This window comes from Xyrauchen texanus, chromosome 28 (assembly GCF_025860055.1).
Source record: "Xyrauchen texanus isolate HMW12.3.18 chromosome 28, RBS_HiC_50CHRs, whole genome shotgun sequence".
Classification (NCBI taxonomy): Eukaryota; Metazoa; Chordata; class Actinopteri; order Cypriniformes; family Catostomidae; genus Xyrauchen; species Xyrauchen texanus.
The window spans coordinates 15,035,613-15,057,127 of record NC_068303.1 but is presented as its reverse complement, the minus strand read 5'-3'; the positions used below and the strand labels follow the sequence as shown (position 1 = coordinate 15,057,127).

Here is a 21,515-nt window from a genome sequence, read left to right as displayed (position 1 = left end):
AAATATCACCCAAAAAGCATTTTATATTTGGACATTTACAATTGATTGTACAGATTATGTCTATTTTTTCTAAATAAAAAAACAACAAATAAATAATATTAAAATGGAAATAAAATAAAGGGGGGGCTAATTTGGAAAAAGGTCAATCTACATAAACATATTGAGTACATTTTAGAAGAGGATAGACGTTCTCTCTTTTTCTGAAAGGTTTGCCTCCTCCATGTCATGACATCATTTCCTGTGAATGGAGCTCTTCCCATGCTTCACCCAGTGTCCTCCATGTTTAAGTTTTACTTTTGACAGTCATTAGCGAATATGGCATTTATACAGACTTTAATGAGGATTTATTTAGAATTCTGTATATATATATAATATTTTTTCCACTTTTTTATATTTTGCAATTTTTCATGGTGTTTGTTGTTTGTTTATTGTATTTTATTGTTCGTCTTTTTTTGACTACTTACTGCTCTCCAGTGTGGGAGGCAGAACATGAATGCAAAAAACAACAGCACAAAAACAATTCAAAGACTGAGAGAAGAATTGGACCTGCATAGCCCAGCCACCATGGGAGAGGAATTGCAATATTAAACAAACAAACAAAAACTGAAGAATGGACATATTCGTGGAATGGTATTCCTCAAATTTGGGCCTCTCTCAGTCTGTGCCTCAGTTCTGAAAGGAGACTGTATTTAATATTGTGCTAGGAAAGAGCGAGGGATCCCACTGGTCCAGCAGAAGAGAGATAATGAGAGCAAGTGGGAGAAGGAATAGAGATGAAAAAGGCTGTGTAGGACAACTCCTGAGTCCCTTTGGGCTCTGCTGTTTTCTGAAGATCAGAACTGGTACCATTTCTTATCCTTACACTTTAGCATCATCTGCAGCACAAAGTGAAAACAGTAAAAAAAAAAAAAAAGAAGATAAATAAAGAAAGAGATTAAAGTTGGAGAATGTTTAACACTGCTACACTGCTGAAAACAGAATTATTGCAATATGTGAATGTTTAGCTATTTTTAAAGATTGAGTCATCTGTTACTGGAGTCAGTAATCATGCTGTACCTCATGAGCATGTTTGGAGAATGTGTCTGCACTGGCCATCATAGCTGCCGTCCGCTCTTCCACCTCGCTCAGTTTTTGTCCTCTCTCATCCAATGCTATTCGAGCTCGAGCTAGATCACCCACAATGCCTGATGCTGCCCCCTTCATGCCTTCTATCCCCCCAGGACCTGGAATGTGCTGAGCGAGACTGCGTGATGCTTTTCCGGCTCCTGTCTCCCCAACTGAAATAAAAGTACAGAAGCACAGGGGGAAAAGGAGAGAAGGAAAAATGTTTACAATTGAGGCAACAGAGAGCAAATAAGCTCTCGATTAGGAAAAAAAAAGAGCAGTCCGTTCTCAGGAAAGCACAAAAGATATTATCTGACCTATTATGCATATTAAATACAGAGTCTGAGTTGTTACCTTCTGGTAGATGTGTATAGGTAAAATCAGTTTAATACCTATTTCAATTAATATAAAATGGAAATATTTTGGGAGACATATACATTTGTTAAAGGAAATTTTTATTTTAGGTATTTGATTGGTCTGTATAATGTTGCACAATGTTTTACAAGATATTTATTTTTATTGTTTATGACAGTGAGGTTTACTTCAAAAAATCATTAAAACTATTTTCAAGCAGAAATTGCAAGTAACGGCTGCACATAATTCTTGGTGGCTTTAATTAGATATTCTTAAGTAAAATTTCAAGTCAATTTTACTCACTCTTTGTACATGTTACTTAAGCACTGTAGCACTGAATTAAGCCATGCTTTTAAAAGTGCACAAACATTTAAGTTATTTTTTTAACATAGTTATATACCACATGACACAAGGATGCCTTCTCCAGGCATGCTTAATGCATGCTATGTAGTCTATTACACAACATCTACTTGCTTTAATGGCAATAGCAACTAAACCCAGAGCTGAGCATGCAGACCTGAACACTTGGTGCACAAAACAAGATGACAGTAACAACCAACAGATCTTTTTTAAAAAAATTTTTTTATCATAAACGGTAAATTTTTCTTAACAACAAAATCAACTATAAAATGGCTTAAATTAACTAGCAAACAATGAAACCATGCAAGCTCATTAATTATTCAAGCTCAGTGCATGCTGGAACACTAGCTTTGAGTTAAGTACATTTTACTTATTTCATTTACCTGTGAAATTTATTCCAATTAGCACATAAATATGACAAGGGTTTCTACTTTTAGACAGATACATGATGATGCATTGTAAAGATAATAAACAATCATAAATAATATTTACTTGTAAGCTAGAACATACATTTTTATACAATTTAAGTGAGTACAAATGTTGAATTTACTTAACATTTGCAAGTTCACGCTTAGTTATTCCATGAAAAAAAAAAATAATAGGGCTGCATGATTATGACGAAAATCATTATTGCTGATTATTTCCTTTGATATTGTAATTGTGATTATTAATTTTGATGAATAGAATTTACATTAAAATACTTATAATAGTTATTTATATTTATTTAGTTGCATGCCATGTTCTTTATGAAGGCTATGCATCAAAACAACTTGCTTTAAAAATTGCTTTATTATTTTAATTGCATAAAAAACAAAAAGTGTTATTAACATTTTGAATAAATTGTACATAGTATAATTAAGATGCACACAATGGCCCAAAAAAAATTGCCGCAATGGGTGTACACCTAAATGGATTTCTGTCATTTACACTTTTCACGATTATATAATTGTCACAGCTGCTATTGTAATCTCAATTATTTTTTTCAATTAATTGTGCAGCCCTTGTAGAAATTTCATAAATCTTTTCTGCTATATTTACCTCACTACTACTACTACTAAAAATTTTTTTTAAAAAATCAGTGCATTTGCTAATGTTTTACTACTTTTATTTAAATATTAGCCACAATGTATCATGTTTGTGCACAGTCCTATATAAATTAATTTGTCTAAAAGAGAACTTACAGAGCTCTTCTCTGTCTAGAGACTGTGCTCCTCCTCCGAAAAGGCCTTTAAAGAATCCCTTGTTAGGAGCTTCTGGCGTCTCCAGTGGAGTAAACAGCTCGCCTAGCATCTCCTGTAACACAACCCAATTATCAGCATCATCATCATTGCCATTATCATCATCAATATTACTCAGTATAGGAGCCTAGTAGAACAGTCCTTGAAGATGGTGATGCTCACCTGTAGGTTCTCGCAAACCTCCTGGCTATAGGTGATCCTCTGAATCTCAGTAGGAGAGGTCAGGTACATGGCTTGGCCGAGGTTGGTGAAGCCGAATGTTCTTGCTATTCGCATATCTGTCAGGGGTAGGTAATTTACATCCAGCAATGGTCTCAACCCTGGCAGACTGAAAACAGCATGGCACAGAGAGACATTTCTTCAGCTCTGGGATGTCTCACCGCTTCTATTATTCAAGAGCTGCAATGCTGAGCACCGCAAAAGCACCGTTAAATTACGGGAAACAAGCATTAGAGATATTTGTAGATGTTATCTACAATAAAACCCCAAGGTCTCCACATATGATTGTTATTTTGACCTTCCTACTGACAGAGACAGACAAGCAGATATTTGTCTGCTCTTCTGTCGTCTTTGAAGACTTATAAGCCAAAGCAATTTGGAGAGCAATACAGTGATTAGATCTGTGTTGCAATAGCAACAGGCCCCCGGCTCTGACTTTGCCAAACAGTGGAGCAAGACGACAATATTCTGTACAAAAAATAGCTTGACTTCAAAATTGACTATATGTGCTGTATCAGTATCTAGCTATAAACCATCCTCCACATCAGTGGAAAAATCCCCAGGCAGTGTGTGCAATTAACAACACTTTGAAGGCTGATCAAGTTGCAGTCCTGAATAGTAATTGAATATTGTAATATTAAAAACGCAGAATAATGTATTATCCCGGTTTTCCCTGTTTAATAGTGGTGGAAATGCTTCATGGCATTTTTTTTTAAATCAGAACACAATCCTAAATGTATGCATGTAAATATTCTCGTCTGCCCAACTTTGAGGGAAATTCTCTCACCTGAGTGTCATAATGTGTCCATTGGCACAGAAGCAGGCCACACAAATGCCAGCGTTTATCTGCACCACGTCTGCCCGCAGCACAAAAGACGCTTCGGTGATGTTGTGTTTGAATATGCAGGTCTGAGAGGGCAGGATTATCACTTTGGCCTGTTTCTCTGAGCACAACACGGCATACTGGTTTTCATTCAGTTCCTGGGAGGTGGATGGGGAGACAGACACTGGCCGTCTCTTACGGACCTTGTCCCGCTCCTCTCCATTGGTTGGGGCATTGGGTTCGTACCATGGCTCATAAGCAGGAGGGAGAAGAGACCCTGTAGTATCTAGAAAGGCCATCCGTAGGATGCTGCCCTTCAACCTGATAAGAGTGCCTGCATGGAGGTGATTAAAATGTCAGTGTCAATCTAACCCATCAAATTAAAGATCTGCAGATCTACCTCAGGTGTGTGTATGTGCAGTGCTTAACAATAAGGATGGCCCAAGGTCAGCTGAAGAAACTTCCACTTGTGACACTAAATCCTATATTTATTGATCTTGAACATGTGTTTTTAAGCCTTGTACTCTTTGTACATGTGTTTTTAACTCCTTGTACTAAGGAATAGTTCGCCCAAATATGATAATTATCTTTTATTTATTTACTCACCCTAATGCCGTATCAAACTGGTATGACTTTCTTTTTTTCTGCAGAACACAAACAAATACATTTTAGAGGATATGCAGCAGGTTTGCAACAAATTATTATTTTGCTAATCGACTAATCTATTGATTATTAGAACGATTATTCAACTATTCGTGCGATTATTGCAACAATCAAGTCCTTATCAAGTTAGTCCTTAACCGACTATTCAGCTTGTGCCTCAAAATAAAAGGTTGTGTTAAACGTGCGTACTAACAATAAAGAGGACAAAATACCTCTAAAAGACAGTCACTGAATTACAAGGAAAACAATTACTTAGATTTCTATTGATTAAAAACACTGCAAAAAAATCATATTGTTATCAAGTGTTTTTGTCTTGTTTTTCATTTAAAATAGTCTAAAAATCCTTAAAACAAGAAACATTTACTTAAGAATCAACATATGAGATATTTAGACTTTAAGAGAATGTATCAGAGAATGTATCTTGAATACAAGTGTATTTTTGCACTTGTTTATACTTTTTCCAGTGCAGTAAAGACTGAATATACTTATATTCAAGATACACTCTCTGAAAGGAAGCCTATATATATTATATATATTGCTCCTAAGGCAAATGTTTCTAGTTTTAAGGATTTTTAGATATTTGTAAATATTGAAATATTGAAAATTGTATTCAACATTCTCCAATAAAAAGTTTTTGCATTGTATAATGGGCTACACTATAATAAATAAATATGTAATCCATAACTTTATAGATTTTTGTCACCCAAACGGATTGTATTACTTTAAAAGACATAGATTAAATTGCTCGAGTCATATGGATTACCTTTATGCTTCCTTTGTCGTTTTTGGAGCTTGAAAGTTTTGGACACCATTGACTTGCATTGTATGGAAATAGACAAGTCATACATCTATCAAAAAATCTTAATTTGTGTCCCGCAGAAGAAAGAAAATAGTTTGAGACAGCATAAGGGTGAGTAAATGATGAGAGAATAATCATTATTGGATGAACTATTCCTTTAAATTGTCTGTGATGTAGTGAATAATGCTGTTGCAGATTCTGCTTATTTTAATGTCACCAAGATAATGTTATCCAGCTAGCTAGCATAGATGAGATTTCAAAGAATGACTTGCAATAGTCACGAAGGCATCAATTATAAGGGGCTGAAAATGATAAATCAATCAGTTATGTTTTGCATTATAGAGCAAAAGAGTACTAATAAATGTTTAGATTAATGGAGTCATTTAATGTAAATTAAGTATAATTTCCAGATATTAAAAAAACTATCATTTAATTACACGTTTATGCTTGGGATAAGTTAAAATGTTGCTTAAAAGTAAAATCTGACCAGATGGCTCAACCTGGCCATCAGAAAAATTATTTATTGCTTAACCCAAAAGTATATACTGTAGTTTTGTGCTGACTCACCACAAGGGGAGACAAGTACTGGCTGAAGAAGTCTCTGTTCTCCAGCAGGGGGCATGTTGAGGGAGATGGCCAGCACTGCTCCCAAGGAGGTGCCCACCCATAAACAAGGTGTAAGGCCGCCATCTGCTTTGCGAGTGTAAGTCTCACAGAAAAAGAAAGATGTTATGGCCTCTCGTGATTCCTTGTCAATACTGGCAACGCTAGAGCTCCGGGAGCGGCTGAAGGAGTTGTCCTTGTTGTCTAGGGGTCCGGCAGCCCGCGGGGTACATACAGAGAGTAGAACAGTAGGGAGAAAACCCAAAAGGTAAAGCCCCCACTTCAAGATGACAACCAGCCAACACAACGCATCAAAGACATTACATTTTTCCCATATTGGTGTAGCAAACATTCTTGAGCTTAAAAAATATTTTTTTCCCTTTTGTTTGCATTTTGTAGACTTTATCAACAAGTTATAACATGCAATATTCTTCTGTGGTGAATGACCTTGACCATGTTGAAAAGAAGCAAACTCCAGTTTGAAAGAATGAGACAAATGGTGTTCCCAAGATTGGGATGACCAGATGCCCTCTTTTTCCTGGAACACATATTTTAGACCCTTTTATCCATCCTCGTTTATTTGAAAATTGAAAACCTAATGACCTACAAAAAATACATTTCTTAAATAAATAGACTTCTGATCACCCCATCCAAGGTGTGTGTGTGTGTGTGTTTAGTCTGGAAATGAAATACAAATACATAAATAGATAAAATAATGGAAACATCACAGTGATTTAAAAAAAACTGACCATTTTGCCTCCATGATTATAAAGGAATATCTACCCTATTTAAAAATAATATCTGAAATTCTGTAAAGTTTAAGTAAATATTAGACTAAAAGGAGAAAATATGTAGTGGGGAAAGATATTTACAGCACATTAAGCAACCTCAAAGAATGAACGCTACTATAACAAAGATTTTATGTATTCTGTTTACGTGCCGTATTCTGTTTCACTGCAGCTTCCTGGTGAAATTAACACTGGAGACACTACAACAACTGTGCGTTTTATTCACTTTCACATAAATCACGAATATAATGGCTGATTATGACTTTAAAATCACGTATTTTTTACTCTGTTACTCGTACACTGCTATGTTATGATATCGAAACACTTTGACTCTAATGCATCATTTGAAAAATTATAAATTTGAAAGCTTGTATTACTGGCATTTAAGGGACATTTACAGACTTATTCAAGATGGATTCACTTTCGTGGTAGCTCACCTGATAGAGTGCTGTACTTTGGAGAGATTTGACTCAAAGGAAGAGACAAAAGTGTTATTGAAGCGACATGAATTGACATGGTTGCTTCAGAAAATGTGCTTTTCATGTCACATTTGCGACAAGAACACTATCGGTTAGGTTTAGGTTTTGATTAAGGGTAAGGATGTTTGTTTTATTCACCTCTCATTTATCTTTTAGGACTCTATTGGTTAGGTTTAGGCAACATTTTTAGGTTATGGAAGTGCATTTTACTCATTTAAACCTCCAAAACCTAAAATTCACCTTAAAAACATCGTCTGATAATAACATAATTTCACTAGCTTTTGGCACCCCCCACTGGACATTTCACTGGAAAACTTCAGACAAACGTGTAATACAGCACTCAATTTTGGTAAGCAAAAATGTTGCAATGGTCTCACAAATTTTATTAGATCAGGCTGACATTAAGCTACACATTTTATTTCCATTTCAAACCATCAGATTCCAGAGAGTACTCTTCAAGGAATTCCCTGCTGGAAAATGATGACAGAATGGAAATTGATACTGAATTAAATATTGGCAAATGTTGACTTGCACATTTCAGGATAAGGGTTAGAAAGACTGGCAGACAACCATTCTTCAGAATGGCTGACTACATGATAGAAAAGCAATGGGTTTAGTCATGCTTATCCAAAACATTTATGGAAACACTCGTGACCTTTTCATAAACAAAAGTTCCTCATAGGTATTTGTCTATGTCAGACCAAAATATATACGCCTATACATCATGGGGGCTTTAAGACATTAAGGGACAATTCACTCAAATTTGAAAATTATGTCACCATTCACTTACCCTGATGTTGTTCATACCTCTAATGACTTTCTTTTGTGGAACACAAAAGGAGGTGTTTGGAAGAATGACAGCCTCAATCACAATTCACTTTTATTGTATGGAAAAATAGATGCAATGAAAGTGAATAGTGCCTTACAGGCTAACACTGCCTAGCATCCCTTTTTGTATTCCATGGAAGAAAGTAAGTCAAACAGGTTTGGAACAAAATTAGGGTATGATGACATCATTTTAAATTTTGGGGTGAACTAACCCTTTAAATCATGATTTTCAGTAAGGCTGAATCAATATGTTTTGTGAAAATCACTAGACAGAACAATTTGTCTTAACAACAAAGTCAAATTCAGATAAAGCACAAAAATACGATTTTTGGTGAACTACAATTTACACTCAAGTTTTCCAAAGGCCTTAAAAGAATGCAAAAACTTTATGGGGTGCAGAATAATCTTTGGCTAATTGACATGAGATGTTCCAAGAGAATGAGCATGTAGACTCTCCAGATTCTGACAATGTGCTGATGGACTCCACATTCAAAAGCTATGTAGCATGAACACAAAGTCAAGGCTTACCCAAGTCTGGCTTTAGCTCAGTAGGCAAGCTTAATTTCCTTGACATCTTTGCTGGAAAAAAGAGAACACTCCTCTTTACAAACACATCAAAGCCTCAGTATAAGGCATGCAATGCAAGAACTAGTGTGCTCGAATAAACCAGACAGCATAGCTGAAGTTATATATTCTTTTTATCCTGAGGGACACACACTGCAATATTTTTCTGCAAGTCAAGACAAAATGCATAATGCTGCATGCCAGACAAACAGTATTGGGATATAAATGGGTGTAATTTGGCCAATCAAAGCCATGAAAGGAAAATAATTAACATAAAAACAGACAAAACAATCATTACCAGCATCCCATGCCATGAGCATGCACCAGACAGGAGAACACTAACTGGAAGTGATGGCGTATGTATATGATTTTGTATACTTTGTATGTCCTTGCCCCATAGGTCTTTATTGTCTTTTATTTATCAATTGTCTTTTAGTGTATTAAGCATAGTCATCCCAGATGAGCAAGTGAAAGATAATTTGAACATTATCCTCAGTTGTTTATAAAGAGCTCAGCAGCCCTCAAGAAAATCATTATGAAAGCAAAAACAAAAAAATGAAAACAGTTTCACAGATAATCTATGCAAGATTAACTGAAATAAAAAAGAAGAAATTATTCAAAACTGCATATTTGCATTTGCAAATTAATAATATGTAATAGTCAGGGTTCTGACATCTCCATTAACTTTCCAGTCATTCATGATTTCTGAATAAAGGGCCATTCACACGGAATGTGTCCATGCATTGAGAAATGAAAATGAAAAAAAAAAAGATACATTGCAACATATGGAACAGAATGTAGTTGTCTCAAGACATGTTTTTAAAAGTTGTTTTAACATTTTTAAAAAGTGACGCTGCTGTGCAAGACAATGTGAAACCGGTGAGATTCTGAAAAACAGCTAAACAGGGCGCAATTATCAAAAACATCCATCTAGTACATGTTTACTACGAAAAAAAAACAGAGGGAGACGGAGGCAAAAACATGTTCAGTGTGAATGGCTCAGCTTAACTAGAAAAATGTTTTCACTTTAGAAATGTTTACGACTTTTCCATTACTTCTTTCCATTACTATTTTTTTTTTTTATTATCATTTATCAGTTCTATCTTTATTTTATTTTATTGTATAATCACAAATATTATTTTTTCTGATATTTCCAGGTTTTTCAGAACTGTGGGAACCCTGAATAGTACTTCACAAAGCATAAAAGATTATACCAAATACCAAAGCTGGTTGCAGTGAATTTAAATAAATTTTTCTAAAGGTTTAATTTTTCTCAATTCCATACTCACTATCCCATGCTGAGATGTACGGACGTAAAGAGACAGGTGCAGAAAGACAACAAATTAAACCTTAATTCCTGACAATTACAAGATGCAGTCACCAGTGTGGCAAAGGAGAAATTTCTCAAGCAAATTACAAAAATCACCACAAGCACGTCACCATGTCACATGCGTGCTACATAAACGTAGCATGCAGTGAAAAAAATCCATCAGGTTTATTTGGCAGCTTATTCAGTAGCTGCTACTTAATCTGTTTTGTTCATACATTAAGACAGAGACATTGTGGTTGAACAAAACTAGTGGAACCTTTTCTACACCGTTATCCAACCTTACCTCCTCTCCCTCCTCCATTGTAGAAATGCTGATGGTTTGACATCAAGACTTTTTGGAAGGAAGTAAAGCATATCAGCAGTTAGAAATATTTTACTCTTCCTGGGAGCAACATACAGGGTAGGAATGAAGGACTGTCATACTGAGAAATGGATCGATCTAGATTTTTGTTGTTGTCGTTTGTTGTGCTTTTGTATTGGCTTTTATTATATTACAATCACAAATTATTTGTTCTATATCAGTCCATGTTAAAGGTGTTAAATTAAGTGAATGCTGCTACAGTATTTGCACAATGATTGCATGGACCTTCTTTCAATATTTGATGATCAAGGTCCTTGCTCTAACTGAAAAAGTCATTTTGGAGATACATTCTCATTCTGTTCTGACCTTTGAAGCAAATCTTATCTCTATTTTGAGATCTGCCCCAGTCCCTGTGTGTGAATGTCATGCTCTTTATAGGAGGTTTTAAGGTTGCCTTCAGCTTATCATGGCACCTTCAGCTTTACTACAGAAACTAAATACAGAAATGCAAAACGTGTTTTAACTTTTTTGCATTTTATACTGGCATCTTAACAACAAAAATGAATGTTAATTTGAATAATGAGAGCAAAATGTTGCTCTTTTTCCCACCCCAGAGGATGACTTGGTCTTATAGCAAAGGTTAAGAACCTGGAAAAAAAAAATCTGAAAATGTATTAAAGTCATTTGCGTAACATGGATCTGAAATGTTACCAAAAGTTCAGGGAAAAATCTTCGATTAAATATTTGGTTACACAATTCAGTGACAGTACCCTAAAGAAATCAATACCTCATTAAACAGCAGGCGAAAAGCACTCTTAACGAAGAGCTTAGTGTTACAGTGCATTTACAAGCATTGGTTGTCTAGTAAATGTAATGTGTCTTTCCTGCTCACAAAAACAGCTGTCTTGCTCTGAGCCAGCTAAAATAAATTTAAGCAATCAAATAATTGATTTTGCATATATATTTTCAGAAACCATACCACTTTCTAACAATTTATCTAGTGTGTGGTCAGCACCACTAATTTAACTTTTTGTATTTATCTTCACTTTTACACACTTATTATGGTCACCTGAAAGTGTCTTGTTTAAGGGCACAAAGGTGATCTGGGCTGCTCTCCATGGAACATACTTTCAGGGGTTTGAACCTACAAGGCTCAATATTTATCTGTTTCTCACCCACACTTATCGTGTCAATTTTGAAGTTAAGGATTTAACCACTGGAGACTTATGGGTTACTTTTATGCTGCCTCTATCTGTTTTTTGGATCTTCAGATTTCTTGAAAGGACCAACAGAGCAGAGATATTCTTCTAAAAATCTTTTCTTGAAGAAAATGTTGAGAGTGCAATGTTTTGATAACACCACAGTCCAAAGTGTTAAAAATATACAAATATGTAATATATAGTATATAGTTGTCTATGCATAGTAAGCTGGGATAAGAGAGAGTGTTTTTTCATCCAAAAAATGACACTCTAGCTTTTAGTAATGAAGCTTAAAATGTGATTTTAAACAGTACTGTTCTTAAAATTAAAAGATGAACAGAATAATCGATTGTCATTCTAAAATGCTCCCCCTGTGTTGCAGACAGCATCTGGTTTTCAGCAGGCTCAAGTGTCAGGACTGATCAGTTTGTTGGTCATAGGGGCGGTATGGATTGTGTCATGCTCTGAGGGACGTTTTACCTGAGGTGGGTGATTTGCAGCGGTCCTCTGAGGTGGCTGAGCCCTCATTAATGTCACATAGCCCTGTAGAGAAAGAGAGGTGCCATTTATGAGTGGCAAAATGTATGCTTGGGGTACTGTATATCATTATATATTTGGAATGTGTGCAAGTATCAGTTATGTGAAAAGGTAGTCTATGATGCATGATAGTTGATGTTAGTATTCTTTTCATTTAATGGTATTGGTTTATAATGGATATTTAACGTAGACTCTGGTTTCTGCCTTCGGTATTTAGACCTAGTTTTCATCTTAAATTGATTGTTTAACTAACTCGGTTTCAGACCACACACAAACTCTCTTGTATAATAGTTTATAGTTTTTCAAGGACTATCTAACCAGAATCCAAGATATCCCACCTCTATAATTCTTAGGACTTTTTCTCATTTCCATCTTTCCTACAAAACTTTATAATGCTGTGATGGCAATAATCACCTGAAGCATAAAAAAATATTTTCCTTTTTTTCTTTTTTTACATAATAGTATAGATTTATAATATTGGCCATTTATTGGTTACCAGCCATAACATAAAGATAATTAACAGCATTGCAATCAGAATTTCAGTAGAGGTGCACATTAGTTGTTTTGTTGATCTGGTCTATGAATTGAGAGGCAGATGGGCAGACCCAGCTGCTCTGATCAGCACTCTCCCTGTGTGCATATCCAACAGAGCCCAGCCCCCCTGCTAAATATCACTTATTACTACCCCTGACACAAACACGCACATGCACGCACACACAATGGGTAATCTAACAACCAGTTTGGTACTAAGTGACAGCAATCAGCAATCTACAACAGCTGGCAAAAACTATGGAATCACCACACTTTCTTTTTTTTTTTAACTTCATAGCGAATAAACAAATCACAGATATGACACATAACAATTTTTATTTAACAGCTGAACATTCTGGTTTCATGAAACTTTCCTCAAACAAATTAAATTACATTATTTTAAATTACATTATTTTAAATTAATGGCATATTTTCTTCCAGATCAATTAGGAAATAATTTTCCAAATGAACATTGTATAAATTATATCAAAGAATGTATGGCTAGAAATGTACTTGTACTTAATTCCAATAAAACAGAAGTACTAATTATTGGAACAAAAACCTAAAAAATACAAAGATGCTAGAATATAATCTGACACTTGATAGATGTACAGTAATGTCAACTTCTACAGCAATACATTTAGGTGTTATATTTGATAGCAACATAACCTTTGAAAAACTCATTTCCAATATTTGCAGAACTTCATTCTTCCACCTCAGAAATATTGCCAAGTTACGACACATGTTATCTGTTTCTGATGCCGAAAAACTAGCTTATTGTAATGCATTATATGGTGGATGTCCTGCAGGTTTAATAAATACATTTCAGTTGCTTCAAAATGCAGCAGCGAGAGTGTTAACTACAACCAAGAAATCCGATCATATCAGCCCCAATTTTTCAGCTTTACATTGGCTACCTGTTAAATTTCGTATAATTTTACAATTCTGTTAATTACTTACAAAGCTTTGAATCATGCTATAATCCATCATGCTCACCACAATCGCAAAACTTCGGCCTGTTAACAATACAGAGAATATTAAAATCCACAAAAGGAGGGAGAACATTTTCTCATTTGGCTCCTAAACTATGGAGTAGTCTTCCTAGCAGTGTTCGAAACTCAGACACACTTTCTCAGTTTAAGTCTAGACTAAAGACTTATCTATTCAGCCAGGCATACACCTAATTTATCCCTCAATTCATAGCTATGCTGCTTTAGTTAGGTCTGCCAGAACCAAAAACACTTATCTTATTCTTTAACCCTGCTTTAAATTGAATTACCAAAATTACCAGCCATAAGCCTCCAGCCGGACTGCGATGCTCCTCACTGAATGGTACCTATATAAACTTGGTCAAAGGATGGACAACATTCTCTTAAACTATATAGAATATATATACTATATATATATTCATCAGCCAAAATCAAAGGACGATGCATCTATGTGTATTTCCTCAGTTAATTTGGAATGACTTCAAGGATTTTAAAACTAAAACGTATAGTTAATATAAAATAATTTTGTTTATTTGTTGACCCACAACACTTACTTAGTTTACTAATTGTATCCACTAATAGTTCTAAACATAGATAACTAATATTGGCATTATATTGATTCATTTTCTTTTATAGACATATACATATAGACATATCATATATGCTTTGAAACAAGGCCTATTGTGAAAAGCGCTATATAAATAAATGTGACTTAACTTGTATCACAGTAGTACACTTTATCTAGCAAGATTAACCAGAATAATTACAAGTATATACAGTAAGAAATGGAAACTTAGCTAATCCAGTGCTGGTCTGCTGTGGCTTATGAATATTCACACTTGATATAAGTTGTAATACACGTCATTAAACCCCTTCTCTTTTTTACTGGATGAAGCAACATCTCTTTGTGCTAATGTTAGATGGATATTGTCCAATGTCATCTGCAGAATCTCCTGTAAATAATGCGTGTAAGAGTATTACAATTTAGTATTTTCTGAATTTTTTTGCATTGAAGTACCAGCTTTAAAGGTCAAGTACAGAGGTTGCAGTACAAAATATCAGGGGAACGGGTTGTAAAATTGTAATCATAGTCATTTCACGTATAAGTAGTATATTTCAAAGTCAACGTTTATTTTCGCAAATTACGTTATTTATGATTCTGGTTGAGAGCGCAGAGCACATCTGGTGACATTTTGCCTACACACATACAGTGCATGACTGCATGCAGAGAAAGCAAGCGGGCGGGCTAGAGAGAGATAAAAAAATTAAAAACGACTGAAATGGAAAGCTGCAGCCCAGTCCTTCTGAGGCTGTAGGCTAGACTCCTCAGCACTCAATGCTAGAATGAGACAGTCTGGTAAGTGTGCATGGCGAACCATAAGCTTAGAACCATGTACTATTTTACTTTGTTTAGAAAGCCCATATGCTTCAGAAAACGAGAATAATGTCCTTAATCCCTTAGTTATTTTAGCTAAATTTTTTATTCACAAAGCTAGAGTCACTCAAAAAAAGCCTTTATATAATACATTTTGCAACACTGATTTTAGAATTTATATTTCAACCCTTTCAAATATGAAAAGCAGACCCCTAGACTTGTAAAACTATAAAACATTTTGAGCTTTTTAAATTCATGTAATTGCCCTTTTATTAATTTTATTTATTTATTTGTACTTTGCATATTCTAATTTGTTGTACTGTCTAAACTTCTTGCATTTCTTAATTTTCTACATATTGTCTTGCCGCAAATGTGAGTAAAAACTTGGAGAGAGAGATAGAGTGAGAGAGAGAGAAAAAAATAAGCAGCGTCATAAAGGTTTCTGCCTCTGCGGTCACGTAACTCGTTTTCCACCATTTTTTTAAATAATTTGGGATATGTGCAAAGGATTGTGGGTGATTTAAAGCAACAAACAATACACCCAATGCATCCTCCAAAATATGTCAAAGAAGGCTGCGAAACGGGGCTGCCTTCCAAGTGTCCTCACAATTGAGATGGCCTTCAACGGTGCTTGATGACATGGCAGCCGAGATATCCAGCTTTACAAGGCTGCAGCCAAGCACCTTTAGTATGCCGCTCTCTGTCATAATAATCACGTAACACGAAAACTGGTGCAGAGTATCAAATGCACCAAATGTATAAGAGTTCTAACTGGATGTCAATATAAAGAAAGCTAAATCCCGTACATTTATAGCTAATTTTGAAATCCCGGCCGGACATTTTTTCAGGTCCAAGAAAGAGGACATGTCCGGGAAAAAGAGGACGTATGGTCACCCTAATATCAACTCAATGACATGGCCAGCAAACAGTCCGGATCTCAATCCGATTGAAAATGTATGGTGGAATTTGAAAAAAATTGGTCCATGACAAGGTTCCATCCTGCAAAGCTGATCTGTTAACCACTATTCGAGAAATTTGGAACCAGCTTGATGGAGAATATAGTTTTTCATTGATGAAGTCCATGCCTCAAAGAATTCCATCATAAAAGCCAGAGGAGGAGCAACAAAGTACTAATAGTAATTTAGTAATAGTTTTTTTTTGTTGTTTTTTTATGTTTTATTTCCTCTACTTGATCTGGAAAAAATATCCCATTAATTACAATAATGTAATTTAATTTGTTTGAGGGATGTTGAAATTCAGAATGTTCAGCTATTAAACAAAAACTGTGATTTGCTTATTTGCTACGAAGTAAAAAAGCTGGGTGAACATCCTCTAAGTGTGGTGATTCGATAATTTTTGCCAGGGGTTGAATCATGTGTTAAGATGCAACTCTGCCTTCTACCAGCAGAGGTCAACCTGCTGCATGTGCAGATGAAGATTTACTGGCTTACTGTGTTAATAATGCAGTGGGTGTAGCTAAAATAGCAAAATATGTTAATTAGAAGGTGGTGTCCACATACTTTTTGCCATATAGTGTATGGGATCTGTTTATGGAGGAAAAGCATGTCTGTATTTGCATTTGTGTTTGAGTAAATGCATAGCATACCTCCTGAAGGTTGTCGGCTCTTGCGGGGAGATCGCGGTTGTCTCTGGTATGGATCATTTGAGCCATACAATTCCACAGTTCCCATATTCAACAGAACAGTCTTCTGCAAGTAATCCACTACTGCTAGACCATTGCTATTGCCAAACACCACCCTATGATACAGAGTGAAGAGACATATTCAATGCTTAGACAACAATGAGCTCCTTTGACATATACACATAAGAATCTTGATATAATACAGTGTAATTCTCCAAAACTTTCTACCATATTTCAGTGTATATACAAGTAAGGGCACTTTGCTAAATACAGATTAAAGGTGCTGTAAGCTATTTATTCATGGAAAGGTATGCAAAAAATTGTCCTACTCCCTGTGAGATATTACATAAATAAGGGTTGTGAGTTATCTCACCTGTCTCTGTGGCAGCTCTAGACTCTGTAAACAGCAAATACAACAAAATGGTGTCCGTACACTGAGGACAATGATGCTTCGAACTCAGGCATGTTAGCCATTTTGCACGTTCTCATAGTGTTGTAGTTAGAGCTAATAATTGAGACTTACTGCCACTTTTAAGCCATGTTGATCATATCAAATGTCAGTTGATGGCGCTATTTTGCTGCTGTTGTTTTTAATAACCATTTCTGCACAATGCTGGTTTAAATAAAGCTCATTTGGTATATTTGGATTGCAGGATTTTGGAAAGAGGTGGCATGGATAATCCAACGGCTCAGTCTCGTGGAAGTAGAATGACTAAAATCGCTTACTGCACCTTTAATTTTATTCAGTACTTGATTGTTAAAGATTCAGTAGGTTCCAAAATTCTGAGAACTCAAGTGATGTTTCTATTTTGCATTACTAATTCAATACAACATTTTTCATTACAAATTACACTCACTGAGAACTTTATTAGGAACATCTGTACACCTACTTATTCATGCGATTATCTAATCAGCCAATCATGTGGGAGCAGTGCTGATACAGGTCAGGAGCTTCAGTTAATGTTCACATCAACCATCAGATTGGGAAAACAATCAGATGATATCAGAGATTTCCACCATGGCATAATTGTTGGTGTCGGATGGGCTGGTTTGAGTGTTTCTGTAACTGCTGATCTCCTTTTCACACATTATTCATTTAATTCATTATAATTTAAGTGAAAAGCTGAATTTAACAATTTACATGATTTTAGAATTTCTTACTAGTTGGTATGCATGAACTACACGTTTATGCAAAACCTGATGATCCAGATTTTCCCAGCATGGTTTAAAAATGCTACAAAGACCATCTTGTGTGCTTCAGTGAAACCAAGGAAATCTGACCTTTTGAACAAAGGATTTATCATGGTCAATGTCACATAATGCCTACATTTCATTAGTAACTTAAAGACAGTGTAGAACCTTTAATATTTCTTCTTTATTTTACATAATGTCTTTATATTCTATTTGTTTTGTTTTAAAATGTTTAAAAAATTTGACAGAAGTTCCAGATTTCCACTGTTATCTCATAATATTGGACCCCACTGTACTTTGAGTGTTAGCATAAAGTTTAATAAAAAAAAAAAAAAAACAGTCAGCAGCATTTGGTATTTTATTGTTTTAAGTGCTTAACCACCTGAATCTAGAGCTTTTACAACCACAATACAAAACAGATAGGTCTTAAAATTTAGAAGTGACTTCTCCATGCTTCATGTGACTCACAAGCCATAGCAGGAGTTAATGGCCAGGCTGCTGATCTGCTGGGGCGGCTCTCCACTGACCCACACCAGCTGTACCACCAGCTCCACCTGATACCCTGGAGACTGCTTCAGAGGACTGTTGCGCACCCTGGGGGAAAGGGACAGAGAGAGAGAATAGGCATGAGATGAGTTTGGGTCATAGACAGAAAGGCAGAGCTGAAAACTTGTCTGTCAAAAATTTACAATATTAAGTGGTATACATACTGTATGTTACTTTTATATTACATTCAAGGGATGGGCAAAAGTATAAGAGTATTTAAAAGTGATTGCAATGATTGATCATGAAAACACTTCTTGCACTTCAAAACATTTGCATTGATCAAAATTCAGTAACAGCTATACGATATGGCCAATAGCATGTGGACAGTCCCTTCTTATAAAAGGGTCTGGCTAATAATTTTGCAGTTAAGTACAAAACAATGAACTGATAGTTCACCCAAAAACGGCATCATCTACTTACTACCATGGAAACCCGTATGACTGCATTTATTCTGTGGAACAGAGAATGACAGCCTCAGTCACCATTCACTTGCATTGTATGGCAAAAAATATGTAATGGATATAAATGGTGATTGAGACTAACATTCCACAGAAGAAAGAAAGACATAGAGATTTGGAACAACGTGAGGGTGAGTAAATAATGACATAATTTTTCTTTTGGGGGGAACTATCCCTTTAAGAAGACAAAATGCATATCCATATTACATACAACCATATGCAGCACATGTAAATATCAAGGAAAAGCAACATTACTTTAGACAGGGTATGTTGTCTCTCATCCCATCTGACGAGTTGCTGCTAGTAGAGGGGTGTGTCTGAGGGACAGTGGTTTGTGGACTGGGGGAGGTGATTGGAGTGGGAGGAGCTGTTGTCGGATCTCCACCTCCTTCCGGGGATTCCAAATCATTCAACTCATACTGTAACCTGACCTCTAGTAACTGCGAAACACACACACATGTACACATGTAATTGATGCCTAAGCGCCTAAGCACAGATGTGTATAAATCAGCTAAACGCAGTGAGTTAATTGATCCCCATCAGTGTCACAATTCTTAATTTGAGGCATGCTAATTGGTGTGTGTGTGTGTGTGTGTGTGTGTGTGTGTGTGTGTGTGTGTGTGTGTGTGTGTGCGAGTGAGTGTTTCTATATGCGTGAGAGTCTCGGGACTCAAGGTGCTAATAGGTTTCATTTGCCCTCATTATACACAAGTGTGAGCATTCTGCTGTCAGCAGCATGATGGTAACTCGCACGGTTTTTCCCACATGTGTGCTGAGCATGCGCCTACGCAAACCAATCAGATGCAGTCTTATGAGACCCTCTGCAATGCATGCACTTAATCCAACATGTGTCCCTAAAACGAGTGTGCTTGTGTTAAACATGATGCATCCAACCTCTGATTCTTTACAATCCATGTTATATGAATCATGTATTTATATGTAAATAAGTTGTGTTTATTGAGCTATATTTAAGCATTAATAAACCACTATTGCTTAATTACTTCAGTCTTAGCACCACCATATGTAAATTCAAATTTTTCACAGATATAGTTTTTAATAATATTATCATAAGCGCTCATTTACTTATGAGTCACATCGATATGCAAGTATAGAGCTTGCAAAAAAAATTTAAGAAGGCAAAATGAATGGAGTATTAATTATTCAAGCTCAATAGACAGCTAGATTTCGTGAACATTAATTAGAACAGCTATTGAAGGCTTGAGGATTTAGTTAAGCATCTGAGTAACAAATGTTCCTCGGATATCTTTAGTTGGCTCTGTAGACTGCACATAAACATGAATACATGCGCACACACATACAAGTCACTGAACAACATCTATTTAATGAACAGATTTTATATTATTATTATTATTATCTATATGAGTCATGGTAGTTGTCAGGGAACTAAAATAAACTGAGACAGTGAGAGGGGAAGGAAGAGAGAGTGAGTGAGAGAGAGACTCTATAAGGGCACCATTACTCATTCCACTGCAGAAACCATGAACCAAGTTTTAAGTCAAGAGGAGAACTTTGCTTAATGCTGATAAAAAACACATTTATAAAAACAAATACAGTTACACAATATTACAATAAAGTACACGCACAGAGACACACACACACACATACATATTTTTTACCTGCACCACTTCTGTCGTGATTTCCTGCTTGCTGAACCTGTAGATGATGATGTGGGCAGAGACACCAGCTACGCACAGCATGCGGCTCTCAGGACACCAAGACATCAGTTGAATGGCAAAAGGGTCCTCGTCCACAATCTCTGTGCTGGGTTTCTCCTCCTTACATCGTGCCTTCTCAAAAACCTTTGCTGTCTTCAGCTTGTACAGTACCTGGAGCATTACTGGGCACCATGGGAAATTACATTTACAAGGAGTTCCCTCTAAAGTCAATCTAAAATTTAAGTAAGGAATATACAGTCAGTCCGTCATTACCACAAAATAAACCAAGATGGTGATTAGGGCTGTGCAATATGGATATGTAACGAACGCCAATACCCAAGTTCACCCTCTAGCTCTCACACTCGCTCCCAATCACCGGAATATTAGTTTCACCTGCACTGTTCTATTCCCCCATTTTTACTCTGCCCTTTCTCCCCACGGTTGTTGGTTATTGTTTAGTTTCCCCTTCGCTTTGCCAGCTCTAGTGTTTCGCTAGCTTCCACTGTTTAAACTACTCGCTTGTCTTGTCTCTGTGTATTCTGATTCCCCGGCTTCGACCATACGCTCCCCTTTACTACGCTTCTTCGGACTTGCCCCTTTGCTACATTCTGATCTCCCGGCTTCGACCTTACGCTCCCCTTGACTATGCTTCTCTGGATTTGCCCCTTTGTACTTCTGTACTTTTGCCATTCTGCCAATAAAGCAGTTTTACCCGACATTGTGACTATCTCTTCTTGTGCGTGTCACATGTTAAAATAAAATCGTATCACAATTTTTTGGATAGATAATGCTATTGCAATTTTAATTGTGATTTTGGCTTTACATGTTTTTCCTTACATTAAAAAAATGCATTTCAGTGTTCAAAAACAAATTTCAGGGGGAAATAAATCGTCTGCAAAAATTATTTGTGCCGTTTTG

At 36.0% G+C, this 21,515-nt stretch overlaps 1 protein-coding gene across 1 annotated transcript in view; it reads right to left on the bottom strand.

Moving 5' to 3' along the window:
• Positions 1 to 125: 125 nt before the first annotated feature.
• The window catches only part of LOC127622132 (syntaxin-binding protein 5-like), a 124,627-nt gene continuing 103,237 nt past the window's right edge, over positions 126 to 21,515 (bottom strand). The window contains exons 15-27 of the mRNA XM_052096082.1: positions 20,559 to 20,779; positions 19,177 to 19,361; positions 18,386 to 18,511; positions 16,691 to 16,842; positions 12,133 to 12,195; positions 10,436 to 10,483; positions 8,788 to 8,837; positions 6,128 to 6,410; positions 4,063 to 4,432; positions 3,219 to 3,384; positions 3,000 to 3,111; positions 1,057 to 1,277; positions 126 to 875 (exon numbers count right to left, since the gene is read on the bottom strand). Of these exons, the coding sequence (XP_051952042.1) occupies positions 834 to 875; positions 1,057 to 1,277; positions 3,000 to 3,111; positions 3,219 to 3,384; positions 4,063 to 4,432; positions 6,128 to 6,410; positions 8,788 to 8,837; positions 10,436 to 10,483; positions 12,133 to 12,195; positions 16,691 to 16,842; positions 18,386 to 18,511; positions 19,177 to 19,361; positions 20,559 to 20,779 (2,039 nt within the window). The 3' untranslated portion in view covers positions 126 to 833. The remainder of the gene's footprint in view (positions 876 to 1,056; positions 1,278 to 2,999; positions 3,112 to 3,218; positions 3,385 to 4,062; positions 4,433 to 6,127; positions 6,411 to 8,787; positions 8,838 to 10,435; positions 10,484 to 12,132; positions 12,196 to 16,690; positions 16,843 to 18,385; positions 18,512 to 19,176; positions 19,362 to 20,558; positions 20,780 to 21,515) is intronic.